We start from the raw sequence: 14,071 nt of genomic DNA, 5'->3' as shown, positions 1-14,071 counted from the left end.
ACGATCTCGGCTCACTGCAAGCTCTGCCTCCCGGGTTTACGCCATTCTCCTGCCTCAGCCTCCCGAGTAGCTGGAACTACAGGCGCCCACCACCTCGCCCGGCTTGTTTTTTGTATTTTTAGTAGAGACGGGGTTTCACCGTGTTAGCCAGGATGGTCTCCATCTCCTGACCTCGTGATCCACCCGTTTCGGCCTCCCAAAGTGCTGGGATTACAGGCTTGAGCCACCGCGCCCGGCCTATTTTTATTTTTTTGTGAGACAGAATATTGCTGTGTTGCCCAGCCTGGAGGGCAGTGGCTTTATCTTGGCTCACTACAGCCTCCACCTCCTGGGTTCAAGTGATTCTCCTGCCTCAGCCTCCCGAGTAGCTGGGACTACAGGCGCCCGCCACCACACCTGGCTAAATTTTTTGTGTTTCAGTAGAGACAGGGTTTCTCCCATCAGCCAGCTGGGCAGGCTGGTCTCAAACTCCTGACCTCAGCCGGGCGCGGTGACTCACGCCTGTAATCCCAGCACTTTGAGAGGCCGAGGCAGGCGGATCACGAAGTCAGGAGATCGAGACCATCCTGGCTAACATGGTGAAACCCCATCTCTACTGAAAAATAGCAAAAATTAGTCGGCGTGGCCAAGATCGTGCCACTGCACTCCAGCCTGGGCGACAGAGCAAGACTCTGCCTCAAAAAAAAAAAAAAAAACTCCTGATCTGAAGTGATCTGCCTGGCCTCCCAGAATGCTGGGATTAATTTTATTGAGTTTTGATTTGAAAAAAGAGGTTTAAAAGAACTATCTATGTTTTATAAAACGTAGGACACAATGGTTGTGGCCCTTTTGGGGATATGGTGTCACCTGCTGTTATTTTCTTTGAGACAGAGTCTTGCTCTGTTTCCCAGGCTGGAGTGCAGCGGCGTGATTTCGACTCACTGCAACCTCGACCTCCTGGGCTCAAACGAATCTCCTGCCTCAGCCTCCTGAGTAGCTGGGATTACAGGCGCCCACCACCACACCCAGCTAATTTTTTTGTATTTTTAGTAGAGATGGGGTTTCACCATATTGACCAGGCTGGTCTCGAATTCCTGACTTCAGGTGATCCTCCTGCCTCGACCTGCCACAATGCTGGGATGACAGGTGTGAGCCCCGTGCTGGCCCCTGTGTGTCTTTACTTTTTCTTTTTTTTTTTTTTTTTTTTTTTGAGGTGGAGTCTTGGTCTGTCGCCCAGGCTGGAGTGCAGTGGCACCATCTCGGCTCACTGCAACCTCCGCCTCCTGGGTTCAAGCGATTCTCCTGCCTCAGCCTCCCACCAGGCCTGGCTAATTTTTTGTATTTTTAGTAGAAACGGGGTTTCACTGTGTTAGCCAGGATGGTCTCGATCTCCTGACCTCATGATCTGCCTGCCTCGGCCTCCCAAAGTACTGGGATTAAAGGCTCCACGCCCGGCCTGTCTTTACTTTTTTGTTATCTGTCTGGTGTGTGTAATCCCATGCTTGCATTGTTACCAAATTCTTCTTGCCTTTCTAATGATTTTTGCTTGAGATCTTTTTTTTATTTTTGTTCCAAGAGAGCTTTTTTAGCACTCACAGCAGCACAGACCGAAAAATAAAGCCCTGAGGGTTTATCTTCCACCCGGTGCCCATGCCACTGTCAGCTCCTTGCCATTGCCAAACCTCGCACCATGAAATTTCAGGCTTTGCTAAAAGGAACTGAACCTCCGATGTGGCAGGAGGGCGCGTTTAGCCTCATTCATGGGATGAACACTATGCGCCGTGTGGCCGTAGCCAAGGCCAAGGCCGTTCCTCACCTCCTCTGTGTGCCTCCGTTTCCGCAAATGCAACACAGGGGCAGTAGCTGCACCCTCTCCATCCCCCATGATAGACTCAGTGGGTTAATCACAGGAGCTGGCCCTGGCATGTAGTAAGTGCTCAGTGAAAAGGACAGAGAGGCTGGGCTCGGGGGCTCCCATCTGTGATCCCTCCTAAAGGAGACTGAGGCAGGAGGGTTGCTTGACCCCACAAGTTGGAGACCTGCCTGGGCAACATAGTGAGACCCCATCTCTACAGAATAAAAAAAAAAATTAGTTGGGCGTAGCAGTACACACCTATAGTCTCAACTACTTGGGAGGCCAAGGTTGGAGGATCGCTTGAGCCGGGAGGTGGAGGCTGCAGTGAGCCGTGATTACACCACTGCATGCCAGCCTGGCTGATGGAGCGAGAGCCTGTCTCAAACACATTAATAAAGAAGAAAGAAGCTCTGATCCCAGTGGCTGGGTGCCATCTCTCCCCACTTTACAGCTGAGGAAACTGAAGTTCAGAGGAGGAACTGGCCCTTCCAGGGTGGCACAGCTGGTGAGGGTGAGGCCAGCACCTGCCCACAGGTGTGTGTGTCTGAGCTGGGAGGAGCAGGGCCACGCTGTCAGTGAGCTGGCAGGTCACTCCTAGGGTCAGCATTTGGGGGCTTCTTGGGGAGGTTTGTTCTGATTTGTGTTAAATGGCAGGCGCAGGAGCGCGTGGCCTGTGGTCGGCTGCCTGGGTTTTCGTCTCAGTGATGACCGTGTGAAGCCCCTGCCTGGATCCTGAGTAGGGGCGCAGGGAGCCTCTGTGTGGGGGCTGAGGGTCAAGACCCTCTGTCTATCCCTGTCCCCAGGGTGGAGGCTTCCATGGCCGGTGCCGCTGCCGCTGTTGAAGCAGAACCCGCCAGCCAGGCCTCGGACGAGGAGGACGCGCCCGCCACTGACATCTACTTTGTAAGTGCCCAGGCTCTTCCTGCCACCGGCTCGTCAACCAGACTCTCTCACACACGCTGCACTGTGTGCACACCGTGTACACACAGCCCTACACGGGCACGTGAGTGTGCCCTGTCGACCCACCCACATGCTCTCTCACCGGCCAGCACTCTCACGACACGCCTGCGCGCACCCACCAGCCACGTTCACACCCACCTTCTCTTCCTGGTCTAACCCCACGAGGGGAGAAGCTCCTCCAGACCAGGCCTTTCTGGACCTTCTCCCTGTCGCCGTGGGCGTGGCCAGGTGGGCTCATCCTTGAGGGGGACCAGGGGACCGGGCAGTGGCAGGAGGGCCTCACGCTCCCACGTTGTGGGCTGGGGACTCATGACTGCTACCGGGCAGGGCTGGGTCTGCCCGGACCTGGGATCCCTGCTCCCCCTTGCCAGGGTCTGGATGAGGCAGCTGCCGGGCAACCAGCGAGGCCTGGGGTATCCAGGTAGCGTCTCCACTCCCCAGTGGTCCCACTCAGGTCACAGGGAGGGCTGGAGGCTGCAGCGCACTTGCCAGATAGTTTGTTCTTACCCTCCTGGGAAGGTGGGCTGGGCACAGGTACCAGGTCTCAGGACCTGTTTTGCGGGCACCTACTGGCTGCTTCATAACTAACTCCCCTGCTCTGTCTCCAGTGGCGCCTCTGGGGTTCCCATGCCCCCACCTGGCCCTGGAGAAGGGAGGGACGGGCCGCGTGCCTGTGCCCCCAGCCACCCCACGTCGTCACCCCTTTCCCCAGGACTGGTTCGTGCGTGTCCCGGTCTCTGGATGGTACGGGGGCCCTGGGGGCCACGTCCTGCTGTGTGTCTGTGTGCTGATGCCCTGCTGGGTGGGCAGCGGAGAAGGGAGAAGGGTCCTCGGTCCCACCCTGGCACCCCCCACCTTCTGCTTGGCAGTCAGCTGTCCCCACCCGCTCCCCGCTGCCTCCCTCCACCTCTCCCACCCGACCACAGGGGTAGCCGCCTCATCCGCTATCCTGTGTTTTCCTTCCTCCTCCGGCCCGCCCCGTCCAGTTCACGGATGGGAGGTACTGGATTTACTCTCCCCACCATCGCCGACTGCGGGCCATGACGCTGAGCGCCTCAGGGACTGTAAGTGACCGCAGCCGGCCACCCTGGGGAGAAGGGGCGGTGCCCCTCGGGCAGCAGGGAGCTGCAGGTCCCCGGCCGGAAGCTCAGTGTCTGACATCCGTTGTTTCCCAGAAGGGCTTTGGGGCAATCACGGCCGCGGTTGAGGTCGGCCACGCTGGCCCCGGACCGGTTGCCGGGCTGCGCGCACCACTGGGAATGTCATTCAGCCCCATGTCGAACCGGGCACTCCGCAGGGCGGCACCATCGCCAGGCGCACAGCTGAGGCCCAGGGTCAGCCTCGGACCCCGGCCGGACCCCAACCAGCCCCTCTCTGCCCCTGGACCCAGCCCTCCCATGTCAGGGTGTCTTGGGTGGATGCTTCTCGCTCGTACAGACCTGGCTCCCCTGGCCTGACTGTACAGGGGAGGTCGCACAGGTCAGCAGAGCGGCTGCAGAGCCGGGCTCTGAACTGCAGGGCCATGGAGACGGGGAGGAGATGGTCTCTCCACACCCACCTCACAGATGGAGGTGCTGAGGCCTCAGCTCCCCTGGGAGCCTGGGAGACCACACGGTTTAGTCAATCCAGATCCCCAAGCTCTCAAGGAGTTCCCCCTGCAATGCCACATGGGCCCCACGTAGCCGTGAGCTCCTCAGGGCCTGCTGTTGTCATTATGACCAATAAGCAAGGGGCCCAGAGAGGCTAAGAGACCTGCCCAGCGCCGCACAGCCAGAACAGGGCGCAGACCCAAAGCAGGAGTGTCTCCTCAAGACAAAGCCCCCGCCGAGGCCGCCCTGACTCCCCGCCCATCAGCAGACCGCTCTGAACACTGCTGTGTGCCAGGCACTGTGGAGTGATCCCCTGCTCCAGGCAGCTCCGTCCCACAGAGCCAGCAGGAAGCCAGCCATCGCAGACCCACGCCCCGGAGGTGGTCAGGGAGCTCCCCAGAGGGGCCTGCTGGGAGGGGGAGCACTGGAGAGACCCAGCGGCCCTGCCGGTCACCCCACCACAGGCAGGGAGCAGTTCGCAGAGGCCGCCTACAGAGGGGGGTGCCTGGACTTTGAAAAACACCTGGTTTGAAAGGGCAGATGTGGGGAGGGTGGTCTCGGCAGCAGGCACAGCGGAAGTGTGGGGGCCAGAGGGGAGGCAGGGCGGCCGTTCAAAGCACCCCAAGGCCTGAGGGCTGAAGAGGCTGTGCCCTCGGTTCTGGTCTTCCTGGGGTCACCCGGTTCTGGTTCCAGCTGCCACTGCCCCCGCTTCCCCTCTCTGCGCAGCTGGCGGCTGAGGAGGCCCCTCTCTGTCCCCCCAACTCCTGCAGGACAAGGAAGCCCTTCTGCCCTTTTCTTTGTCTTTTTATTTTCTTTTCTGAGGCGGAGTCTCGCTCTGCCGCCCGGGCTGGAGCGCAGTGGCCGGATCTCAGCTCACTGCAAGCTCCGCCTCCCGGGTACAAGCAGTTCTCCTGCCTCAGCTTCCTGAGTAGCTGAGAACACAGGCGCCCGCCACCACGCCCGGCTAATTTTGGGTCTTCTGTTTGTTTGTTTTTTTCAAGACAAGAGTCTCACTCTGTCGCCCAGGCTGGAATGCAGTGGCTTAATCTCGGCTCACTGCGACCTCTGCTGCCCGGGTTCAAGCAATTTTCCTACCTCAGCCTCCCGAGTAGCTGGGATTACCGGCTCCTGCCACCACGCCCCGATAATTTTTTGTATTTTTAGTAGAGATGGGGTTTCACCATGTTGGTCAGGCTGGTCCCGAACTCCTGACTTGAGGTGATCCACCTGCCTCGGCCTCCCAAAGTTCTAGGATTTCAGGCGTGAGCCACCACGCCCAGCCTTAATCTTTGTATTTTTAGTAGAGATGGGGTTTCGCCATGTTGACCAGGCTGGTCTGGAGCTCCTGACCTCAAGTGATCCACCTGCCTTGGCCTCCCAAAGTGCTGGGATGACAGGCATGAGCCCCTGCACCTGGCCTGTACCCCCATTTCTAGCGCTGTAGCAGAAGGATACTGTGGTCCCTGCCCAGGTGCTGTGTGCGTGGTGCCGCCCAGGACACCCCTCCCAGAGAGCAGCTCTGAGTGGCTGCTGCCACCCTCCTCCCCGCAGGCCAGCTCTTTCAGGGCTCAGGTGGGGACCCTGTTTGGGCCCCACATTTTCAAGTCCCCACGGGAGCCATCAGTGCAGCCACCAAATCAGTAGCAAGCACACACGCAGGCTTCCCACACCGGGCTCTCGAGGGACGTTGCAGGGGCAGACCTGACCTGCCGTTCCCACGTCAGGAATTCCAGGCTACATTTGCTATCCTCCCAGAGGAATGGGCAAGGCCTGCGCTGGGGTCCCGGCCCCTCGGTGCAGGAGTCAGTCCTCCGCGATGGCGGCCTCGCAGGGCAGGAGCACGCTGCTCTCGGTGCCCAGGGGCCAGGAACGGGGGTCTGGTGGGAACTGTAGGATCAGGCAGGGTGAGCCCTTTAGAGGGGGCGTGGAGGCAGGACCCGAGGCAGGGAGAGGCAGTGCCTCTGCAGGTGAGGCCTGGGCTCACCTGGAGCGCGAGGGAGGCCCCTCCCTGCTGGCCCAGGCTGGGAGCTGGGAGCCGGCACAGGCAGGGGCGCAGGCCTGATAAGGAGGCATAGGTTGGCCTGGGCAGTGGGTGGGCAGTGCTGTCCTGACTGGAAGGACAAGCAGTGGGTCTTGGGGTGATGGACTGGGTTGTGGCTGTGACAAGTTTAGGGGCCGAGGGCTGCCAGGTGGACATGGCCAGGCAGCTGTGTATTCAGGCCTGGCACTTCAGGTTGAGGCCGGGCCCAGTGGAAATTCACAGGTCATCTGTGCCAGGAGGGGCGTTGAAGGCTGGGGTGGTAACAGAGGCCCAAGAGAGAGGAGGATGCAACAAGGAAGACAGGGAAGCCAGGCTGGAGCCCTGAGGAAGCAGCCTGGGGACAGGAGAAGCAGCGGGAGCTTGAGGGGTCCGGGGCTCCTCAGTGGGCGGGGCGGAGGTGTTGGAGGAACGCACCCTTCCTCCCTCCCCAGATCCCACCCAGACCTGGGACCCCTCACGCAGGCATAGCTGGGAAGAGATGTCCGTGTCCCAACACACGGCCCCTGCCAGTGCCTAGCCCTGAACTTGGCCCTCGCTCTGCCCCACTGCTCAGGAAGGTGTCTCCTGGCTCTTGCAGGGTGGGCGGTCCGAGCCTCAGTCTCTCCTGAGCACATCTGTGCTGGCAGAGGGGGCTGGTCCTGCCCACGGGCAGCCATGTGTTCAGGTCCTGAAAGGCTTCTGGGTTGGGAAGTAGATCCGGCACCCTGACCTCCCAGGACCCTCACAGAGAGCCCCCAGGAGCCTGTGCGCTGGTGCCCATGGCACAGGCAGGACTGGGGGCTGTGGTGGGGCTGGGCTGTGGAGGAGGAGGAGGAACAGTCGGTGCTCCAGGTTGTGACCCCCACCCGCTTCCGCCGGCTCTGTCACCTGCTGCCTCAGGCCCCGCCTTGACTGAACTAACTGCTTTCTGCCGCCCGCCCCGCCCTGCCACGCTGAGCTGAGGCCCTGGGCCCGTCCAGGTTGGGAGCGGGTCCACCGGGTCAAAGAGGGCAGCCAGGCTGAGCCACCCCTCGTCCTCCATGGGGGATTCGCCTCTTTTATGTTCTCCTGTCTCTTCCTCCCTCTGCCTCTCTCGCGCCTCCTCGCACCCTGCTCTTCTGCGCCCTCCTGCACGCGCGCCCACCCGCCAGCCCACCGATGAGAGGAGCTGGGTGTACTCCCCACTCCACTATAGCGCCCAGGCCCCCCCGGCCTCCGACGGCGAGAGCGACACAGTAAGTGCGGCCCAGATGCGCCCGCCGGCCCCTTGGGCTCCAAGGTCCTACTGAGCGTGGTCCCCAGCCACTGGGACAGGCAGGGACTGAGGCCGGGGCGGGAGGGCACAGGTGGCCCAGAGCTCTACCCTGGGCTCGCTGGCTCTGAGGTGGCCGTGGGGTAAGGCCAACTGTGTTGGCCCAAGGAAGCCAGTCCCTGGCAGGGGGCCTGGCGGGTGGCCTGGGGTGGGCCTCGCCCCGCCCGCCGCCCACCGTCATTTGTCCTCTTGCTCTTGCAGTAATTTCTATGCAGTCCCCAACCCAGAGCCGAGCTCCACTTTCGCTCCGGCCGCCCCTGGAGGCGCTGCCCACCCTGCTGAGGCCCAGAGCTCGGGAGATGCCCGCCTCGCCGCCCCACTGGACCTCGTCCTCCCCCTGCACGGATGCCGATGGCCGGACCCCTCCCCGACAAGCGTCCCAGGGCCCCGGCACCCCCGTCGGCAGCCTGCCCCAGTGAGACCGACCCTCCCGAGCGGCAAATCGCATTTGAGTCCTTACTCGGCACAGAGACGGAAGCACGTGTGTGCTGTTTTAGTAAAAGACCAAAAAAGACAAAAACTCAACCCAGATGAAGAAGAGCCGCCGCCCACTGCCCTCTGGTTCTCTGCTGTGCCTGCATATGTCCTGAGGAGGGAGCCAGGCTGTTCCCGGTGGCCTCTGGGGACCTGAGCCCCTGGGGCCCCATCAGCCTGCAGAGGGGACAGCTGGGGTCCCAAGCCACTCTGCCTCCCTCCACCTGGGAAGCGGACCCTCCGGCCCTCAGCTTGGGTTTGGGGGCCTCAGTGCAGGACATCTGGCCTGAGCATCGACTGCGGGGACAGCCCTCACCCTGCCAAGCACTGCAGCCGCTCAGCAGCTGTGTTTCCACCGCAGTGGGGCCCTGACACCCGCCTTCCAGGTGCCCCTCAAGCAAAAACCTCTGGCGCCTCCGATCCAGACCCACCGCAGCTGGAGGGCCCGGCGTCCTCCTCTCCCCCAGGCCACTCCCGTTCTGGTGGAGCTCAGGGCTGGGGCTTGGCGTTCTCCAGTGTGGGCCACTCAGCAACTGGCATGGAGGGCTCAGGCAACGGAGACGCTTCCTCCACGGACGGACGGAGCGGGAGGCCGGGCCTTGGGCCACAGGAGACCAGCTCAGGAGGAAAGTCAGGCTCCCCGACCCCTCTACCTGGAGGCACGGCCGAGGGCGCCAGGCCCGGCTCCACAGGAGTCTCCTTCAGGACTGGCGTGGGTGTCGTGGCCTCTTTCTTGTTTAAGTGATGTGGTGTCTCCGAGGAGAGGAAGGACTTGGTTTCCGGCTCATCCCCCTCCAAGAGGGCAGCACTCCCAGTGGTGGGACTGAGCCCAGACTGCCCTGGGGCAGCTTCCTGGGGCCGCTGCACTCAGAGGGTGCTGGTTGGAGTCAAGAGCTCGGCACAGTCGCCCACCCTGCCCTTCCCCAGGACCCCTGAGAGGGGCTTGTTGGTGATGGCCGTGGGGTTCCCCACTCCCAAGACGTGCCCAGGATGGGAGGAGCTGGTGTGGAAGCTGCACCTTCAGGAAGAATTCCTCTCCAGCCCTGGCAGAGCCTGACGTGGGGTCTGAGACGGCCAGAGAACCTCCCAGGCAGGGCTCTGTGTTTTGTCTGTTGCAAGCTCTGTACAACGCCACGTCACCCCCTCTCCACATCCTGTCGGCCTCCCGCGCGGCCCACGCGCTGCGCCTGGAAGGGCCCTGCTGTGGAGAAGCCGGCCCCATCCCCGAGGCCCTCAGCGAGGACACACTCCGCAAGAGCAGCCCTTCCCCTCTCCGCCGAGGACAGGGGCCGACCCTCCTTGGGAACCGGCTACCCGTGTGGCTCCTGTCAGGACAAGCCCATGTGGGGTCCTCCCTGCCTGCTTGAAGGGTCTGTCCAGCCCCGGGAGGCAGCCTTGGCCCTAGTTCACAGCCTGGTGCTCATCTGCTGGCACCGGGCATCCACCAATCAGCCCCCTCGTCCCTCCGAAGGACACCCGGCGGGCACCTCCTGGGGAGGCAGGGGCAGAGATCAGAAGGGGTGTCTGGGACCTGGATGACCAACAGGGACAGGAGCATTGTCATCTCAAAGGCCCACACCCCCAGAGGCCACAGTGAGCCTCCCAGGGAGCCCTCGAGTCCCCCTGCCCAGAGCCCTGGCACCAGAGACGTGGAGAGCCTGTGGGGGTGACCTGGAGCAGCAGGTGTGGTCCCAGCGGGCAGCACCACGTCCAGGGCAGCCTCCCGCCGCTGAGCGAGTCACGTGACACCAGTGCCCGGCCAACACTCCCTTGCAGGAGAAATTTGCAAACCTCTGTGGATACCACATTTCCATTTTTGTGTTGTCTCCGAGGCCCCTTTGGAGATCTACTTTGTTGGTTGTGTTTTTTGGTTCCTTTCAGAGAACTGTAAACCGAGGCTGAAGTGCCCCACTGACTGTGCCGAGGGGCGGGGGCAGGAGGACGGCAAGACCTATTTATAATATTTAGCGAACTCGGCCTCCCTCAGATCCCCCGCGAGGGAGGCCGCTGGACCCACCCCACTGTCCCCTACGATAGAAGTCTGTAAATACCTTGGTGACCAATGCCCACTTCCCCTCCTGGGTCACCTCTGATGGCCGCCGTCCACTGAGAATGTGGACAGTGTCCAAATTCCTGTACTGTAATGACTAAAAGGCGTTTTCTCTGAGACTGACAAGGCAGAAACTTCCATGTGTCTCCTGCCAGGCTCTGTCCCCCTACGCCATCCCGACATGTCCCCGTTCCCCCGAAACCTGGCTCAGTGCAATACTCCCGTTGCCATGGGGTCCTTCACCATGGTACTGTCTCCACAACCCCTCAGCCCCCACCCCAGGATAGGTGCCCACCACCTCCTCCTCGTCTCCGGTGGTTAATCGCTCCTCCTGTCCCCACCCCAGTCCCATTTTTATGGCTGAACTGATTCTGAAACAAAGCGAAACTGCAAACCTCGTGTGTCTTAACTCCCCCCGGGGATGCCACTGCATTCCTCCGCCCCGTGGTCTGGTGCGTGACAATCCAAAGCGCCGCGCCTCGTGGCCGAGACGAGGGTGCTGTGTCCCTCAGATCCAGAGCCGTGGGCGCCTCTGAAACCATACAGCCACTCCTGGCCCCAAACAACACTGGTTTGCAGCCCAGGTTCCCCGCCCACCCATCCCCGCCACACCCCGTCTTTTTAGAGGTCTCTCTAATAAATCGGGTAATAAGCATCCACCCGTTTGTCTGCCTTTCTGTGGGTTCCGGGGTCTGGTTGGGAATTTGAGGACTGATTTTGTTTTCTGGTGGTGGTTTGTTTGTTTTTTTTTTTGAGATGGAGTTTCCTGTCACCCAGGCTGGAGTGCAGTGGTGCAATCTCGGCTCACTGCAACCTCTGCCTCCCGGGTTCAAGCCATTCTCCTGCCTCAGCCTCCTGAGTAGCTGGGATTACAGGCACGCACCACCACGCCCGGCTAATTTTTTTTGTATTTTTAGTAGAGACGGGGTTTCACCATGTTGGCCAGGCTGGTCTCAAACTCCTGACCTCAAAGGACCCGCCCGCCTCAGCCTCCCAAAGTGCTGAGATTACAGGCATGAGCCACCGCGCCCGGCCTGAGGTCTGACTTTGAATCTTAGAGAAGAAAGAAACCTTTGTGAGATTGATGCTAATACCAGTAATAGAACCCAAACACCTTGCCAGCTGTGAACCTCCTTTAGGTCCCAGTTCAGCTCAGAAAACATGTGCGCTTCCAACATCTGTGCAGCCCTCTGAAGTTTGTGTTTGTTCTGCTAGGGCGGTTCAAATTCAGTCATGTCTGGACCCCTTGAAGGGAAAAGATTTCTCTTGGTCTCCCAGATTGAGAAACTACATTGAAAGTAAGATCCTGGCCAGGCGTGGTGGCGCACACCTGTAGTCCCAGCTACTCGGGAGGCCAAGGCCAGAGAATTGCTTGAATCTGGGAGGCAGAGGTTGCAGTGAGCTGAGATCGCACCCCTGCACTCCAGCCTGGGCGACAGAGCAAGACTCTGTCTCAAAAAAAAAAAAAAAAAAAAAAAAAGGTAAGCTCCTGCCTTTAGTAAGGGAGCCCTTGGAACAATGCCGTTTTCAGCACAGCTGTTTTATAAACTGAACATGGAGGTGATCTCGTTTTATGCTTATTTGTTTGTTTGTTTGTTTGAAACGGAGTCACGCTCTGTCACCTAAGTTGGAATGCAATGATACGGTCTCGGCTCACTGCAACCTCCGCCTCCTAGGTTCAAGCAGTTCTCCTGCCTCAGCCTCCCGGGTACCTGGGACTACAGGTGCCTGGCACTACACCCGGCTAAATTTTGTACTTTTAGTAGAGATGGGGTTTCACCGTGTTGACAAGGCTGGTGTCAAACTCCTGACCTCAGGTGATCCACCCACTTTGGCCTCCCAAAGTGCTGGGATTACAGGACTGAGCCACCGCGCCCAGCCCATGCAGCCAATCTCTAATGTGCTGCAAGGATGCATCTGAATTTTGGGAAGCACAGGGTCCGGCCTTCGCCTTGTTTTGGACCATCCCAACACCATGACAACCCACATCTCAGGACTGGCAAGGTCATCATCTTGAGTGTCAGGAGATGGTCTTCCGCTTCCTGTGTAAGGTTCCATCCTTGCCTTAACACCAAGCAAACCATACAAAGCCAGCGTTTGCGGGGATGTTAGGAATTTGTATTCCAAGATAAACATTTTATTTATTTATTTATTTTGAGATGAAATCTTGCTCTGCCATCCAGGCTGGAGTGCAGTGGTGCAATCTCAGTTCACTGCAACCTCTGCCTCCCAGGTTCAAGCGATTCTCCTGCCTCAGCCTCCCGAGTAGCTGGGATTACAGGCGCTTGCCACCATGCCAGGCTAATTTTTGTATTTTTAGTAGAGATGGGGTTTCACCATGTTGGCCAGGCTGGTCTCGAACTCCTGACCTCAAGATCCACCTGCCTTGCCCTCCCAAAGTGTTGGGATTACAGGCATGAGCCACTGTGCCCGACTTAAGATAAACATTTTAATTTTTTTTTTTTTTTTTGAGATAGAGTCTCGCTTTGCCACCGAGGCCGTAGTGCGGTGGCGCAATCTCGGCGCACCGCAACCTCTGCCTCCCGGGTTCAAGCAATTCTCCTGCCTCAGCCTCCCAAGTAGCTGGGATTACAGGTGCCTGCCACCACACCTGGCTAATTTTTGTATTACTTAGTAGAGATAGGGTTTCACCATATTGGCCAGGCTGGTCTTGAATTCCTGACCTCAGGTGATCCGCCCGTCTGGGCCTCCCAAAGTGCTGGGATTACAGGCGTGAGCCACCGCGCCCGACCAAGATAAACATTTTAAAATAAGTTTGCTTAAATTACTATCATCTTCCAGAAACAGGCCTTCCTAGCCCTGAGTAGTTAGGACTGCAGGGGGTGGTGGTAGCAGCGACCATAGGCTGGGGGAGCCCAAGACGGCACATCAGCGTCTTCTAGGTCTCTGGCCTCCAGCCTTGCCCCTGAAGTCCGTCCTCCCGGTGCCAAACTTGTTTCAACAGCAAGTCTCCCAAATCCTGCTCACAACCCTCCCACGGGTCCCCAGCACCCACACCACAAAGCTGGGCAGCCTGGGTTGAGAAGGTAGGTGTTAAAGGTGACTTTCCCTCCCTGAGCCTCAGTTTCCCCCCCCGAGCCTCAGTTTCCCCATCTCTAAAATGAGTTGATGGGGGAATACAGGGAGTTATCAAAGTTTTTTTTTTTTTTTTTTTAAGCTTAACTCCCAAAATACACAGGTGTTCATTGGCAGGTGGTTCATTGGCAGGTGGTGGAGCATAACGATGACTCTCATAGGAAGGCTTTTCAGTTTTTGTCCCCGCGCCCACCCTCTGCCCTCTGGAGCTGCCGGGTACCTAAGCCCTTCCTGGTCCCTCGCCTTTCGGGGACCTCGCTCCCCAGACACGCCTCTCATTGGCTGCGCCCCCGGTCACGCCAATGAAGCGCCACTTCGGGCCTAGACCCGCTTCTTATTGGTCCGGCCTCCGCAGGCCCCTCCCCGCATAAGGTTCCTGGTTTGCCCTTGCCCGGCCCACAGTTTCTCAGGCCCCCTGAGGCGCGGGGACCCGCCTGGGGCTGCCTCCGACACTGCCTGAAAGGAGAACCCCTCGCCCTGGAGCCTACAATGTCAGTGGAGTCAATCACGCGGTCCACATTTGCAGACGTAGTAGAGAGTCTGGGGCGTCGGAGTCCTTGCAGGCTGTGGCGGCGTGATGGGTTGCTCTCTCCCGGCTCAGGCCCGGACGGGGCAGTCTGGAGAGCGCCGTGAGCGAGAAAGGCCCCCAGCGCAGGCTTCGGCTATTGGTGTCGGCGTCGCGGCCCCTGGCCCAGCCGATGGGTCGGGACACACGCTCGCGCTCGCGGTCAGCGGG

General features: G+C 59.7%; 1 protein-coding gene across 1 annotated transcript in view; it reads left to right on the top strand.

The window, feature by feature from the left end:
• PIP5K1C (phosphatidylinositol-4-phosphate 5-kinase, type I, gamma) overlaps window positions 1-10,894 on the top strand; it is a 45,298-nt gene extending 34,404 nt beyond the window's left edge. The window contains exons 16-19 of the mRNA XM_011943441.1: window positions 126-142; window positions 2,613-2,737; window positions 7,555-7,638; window positions 7,917-10,894. Coding sequence (XP_011798831.1) covers window positions 126-142; window positions 2,613-2,737; window positions 7,555-7,638; window positions 7,917-7,919 — 229 coding nt within the window. The 3' untranslated portion in view covers window positions 7,920-10,894. The remainder of the gene's footprint in view (window positions 1-125; window positions 143-2,612; window positions 2,738-7,554; window positions 7,639-7,916) is intronic.
• Window positions 10,895-14,071: the final 3,177 nt, after the last annotated feature.

This window comes from Colobus angolensis, unplaced genomic scaffold, assembly GCF_000951035.1.
Source record: "Colobus angolensis palliatus isolate OR3802 unplaced genomic scaffold, Cang.pa_1.0 Scaffold22, whole genome shotgun sequence".
Classification (NCBI taxonomy): domain Eukaryota; kingdom Metazoa; phylum Chordata; class Mammalia; order Primates; family Cercopithecidae; genus Colobus; species Colobus angolensis.
The sequence above is the reverse complement of the archived record's forward strand: the minus strand, read 5'-3'. Positions and strand labels throughout refer to the sequence as shown.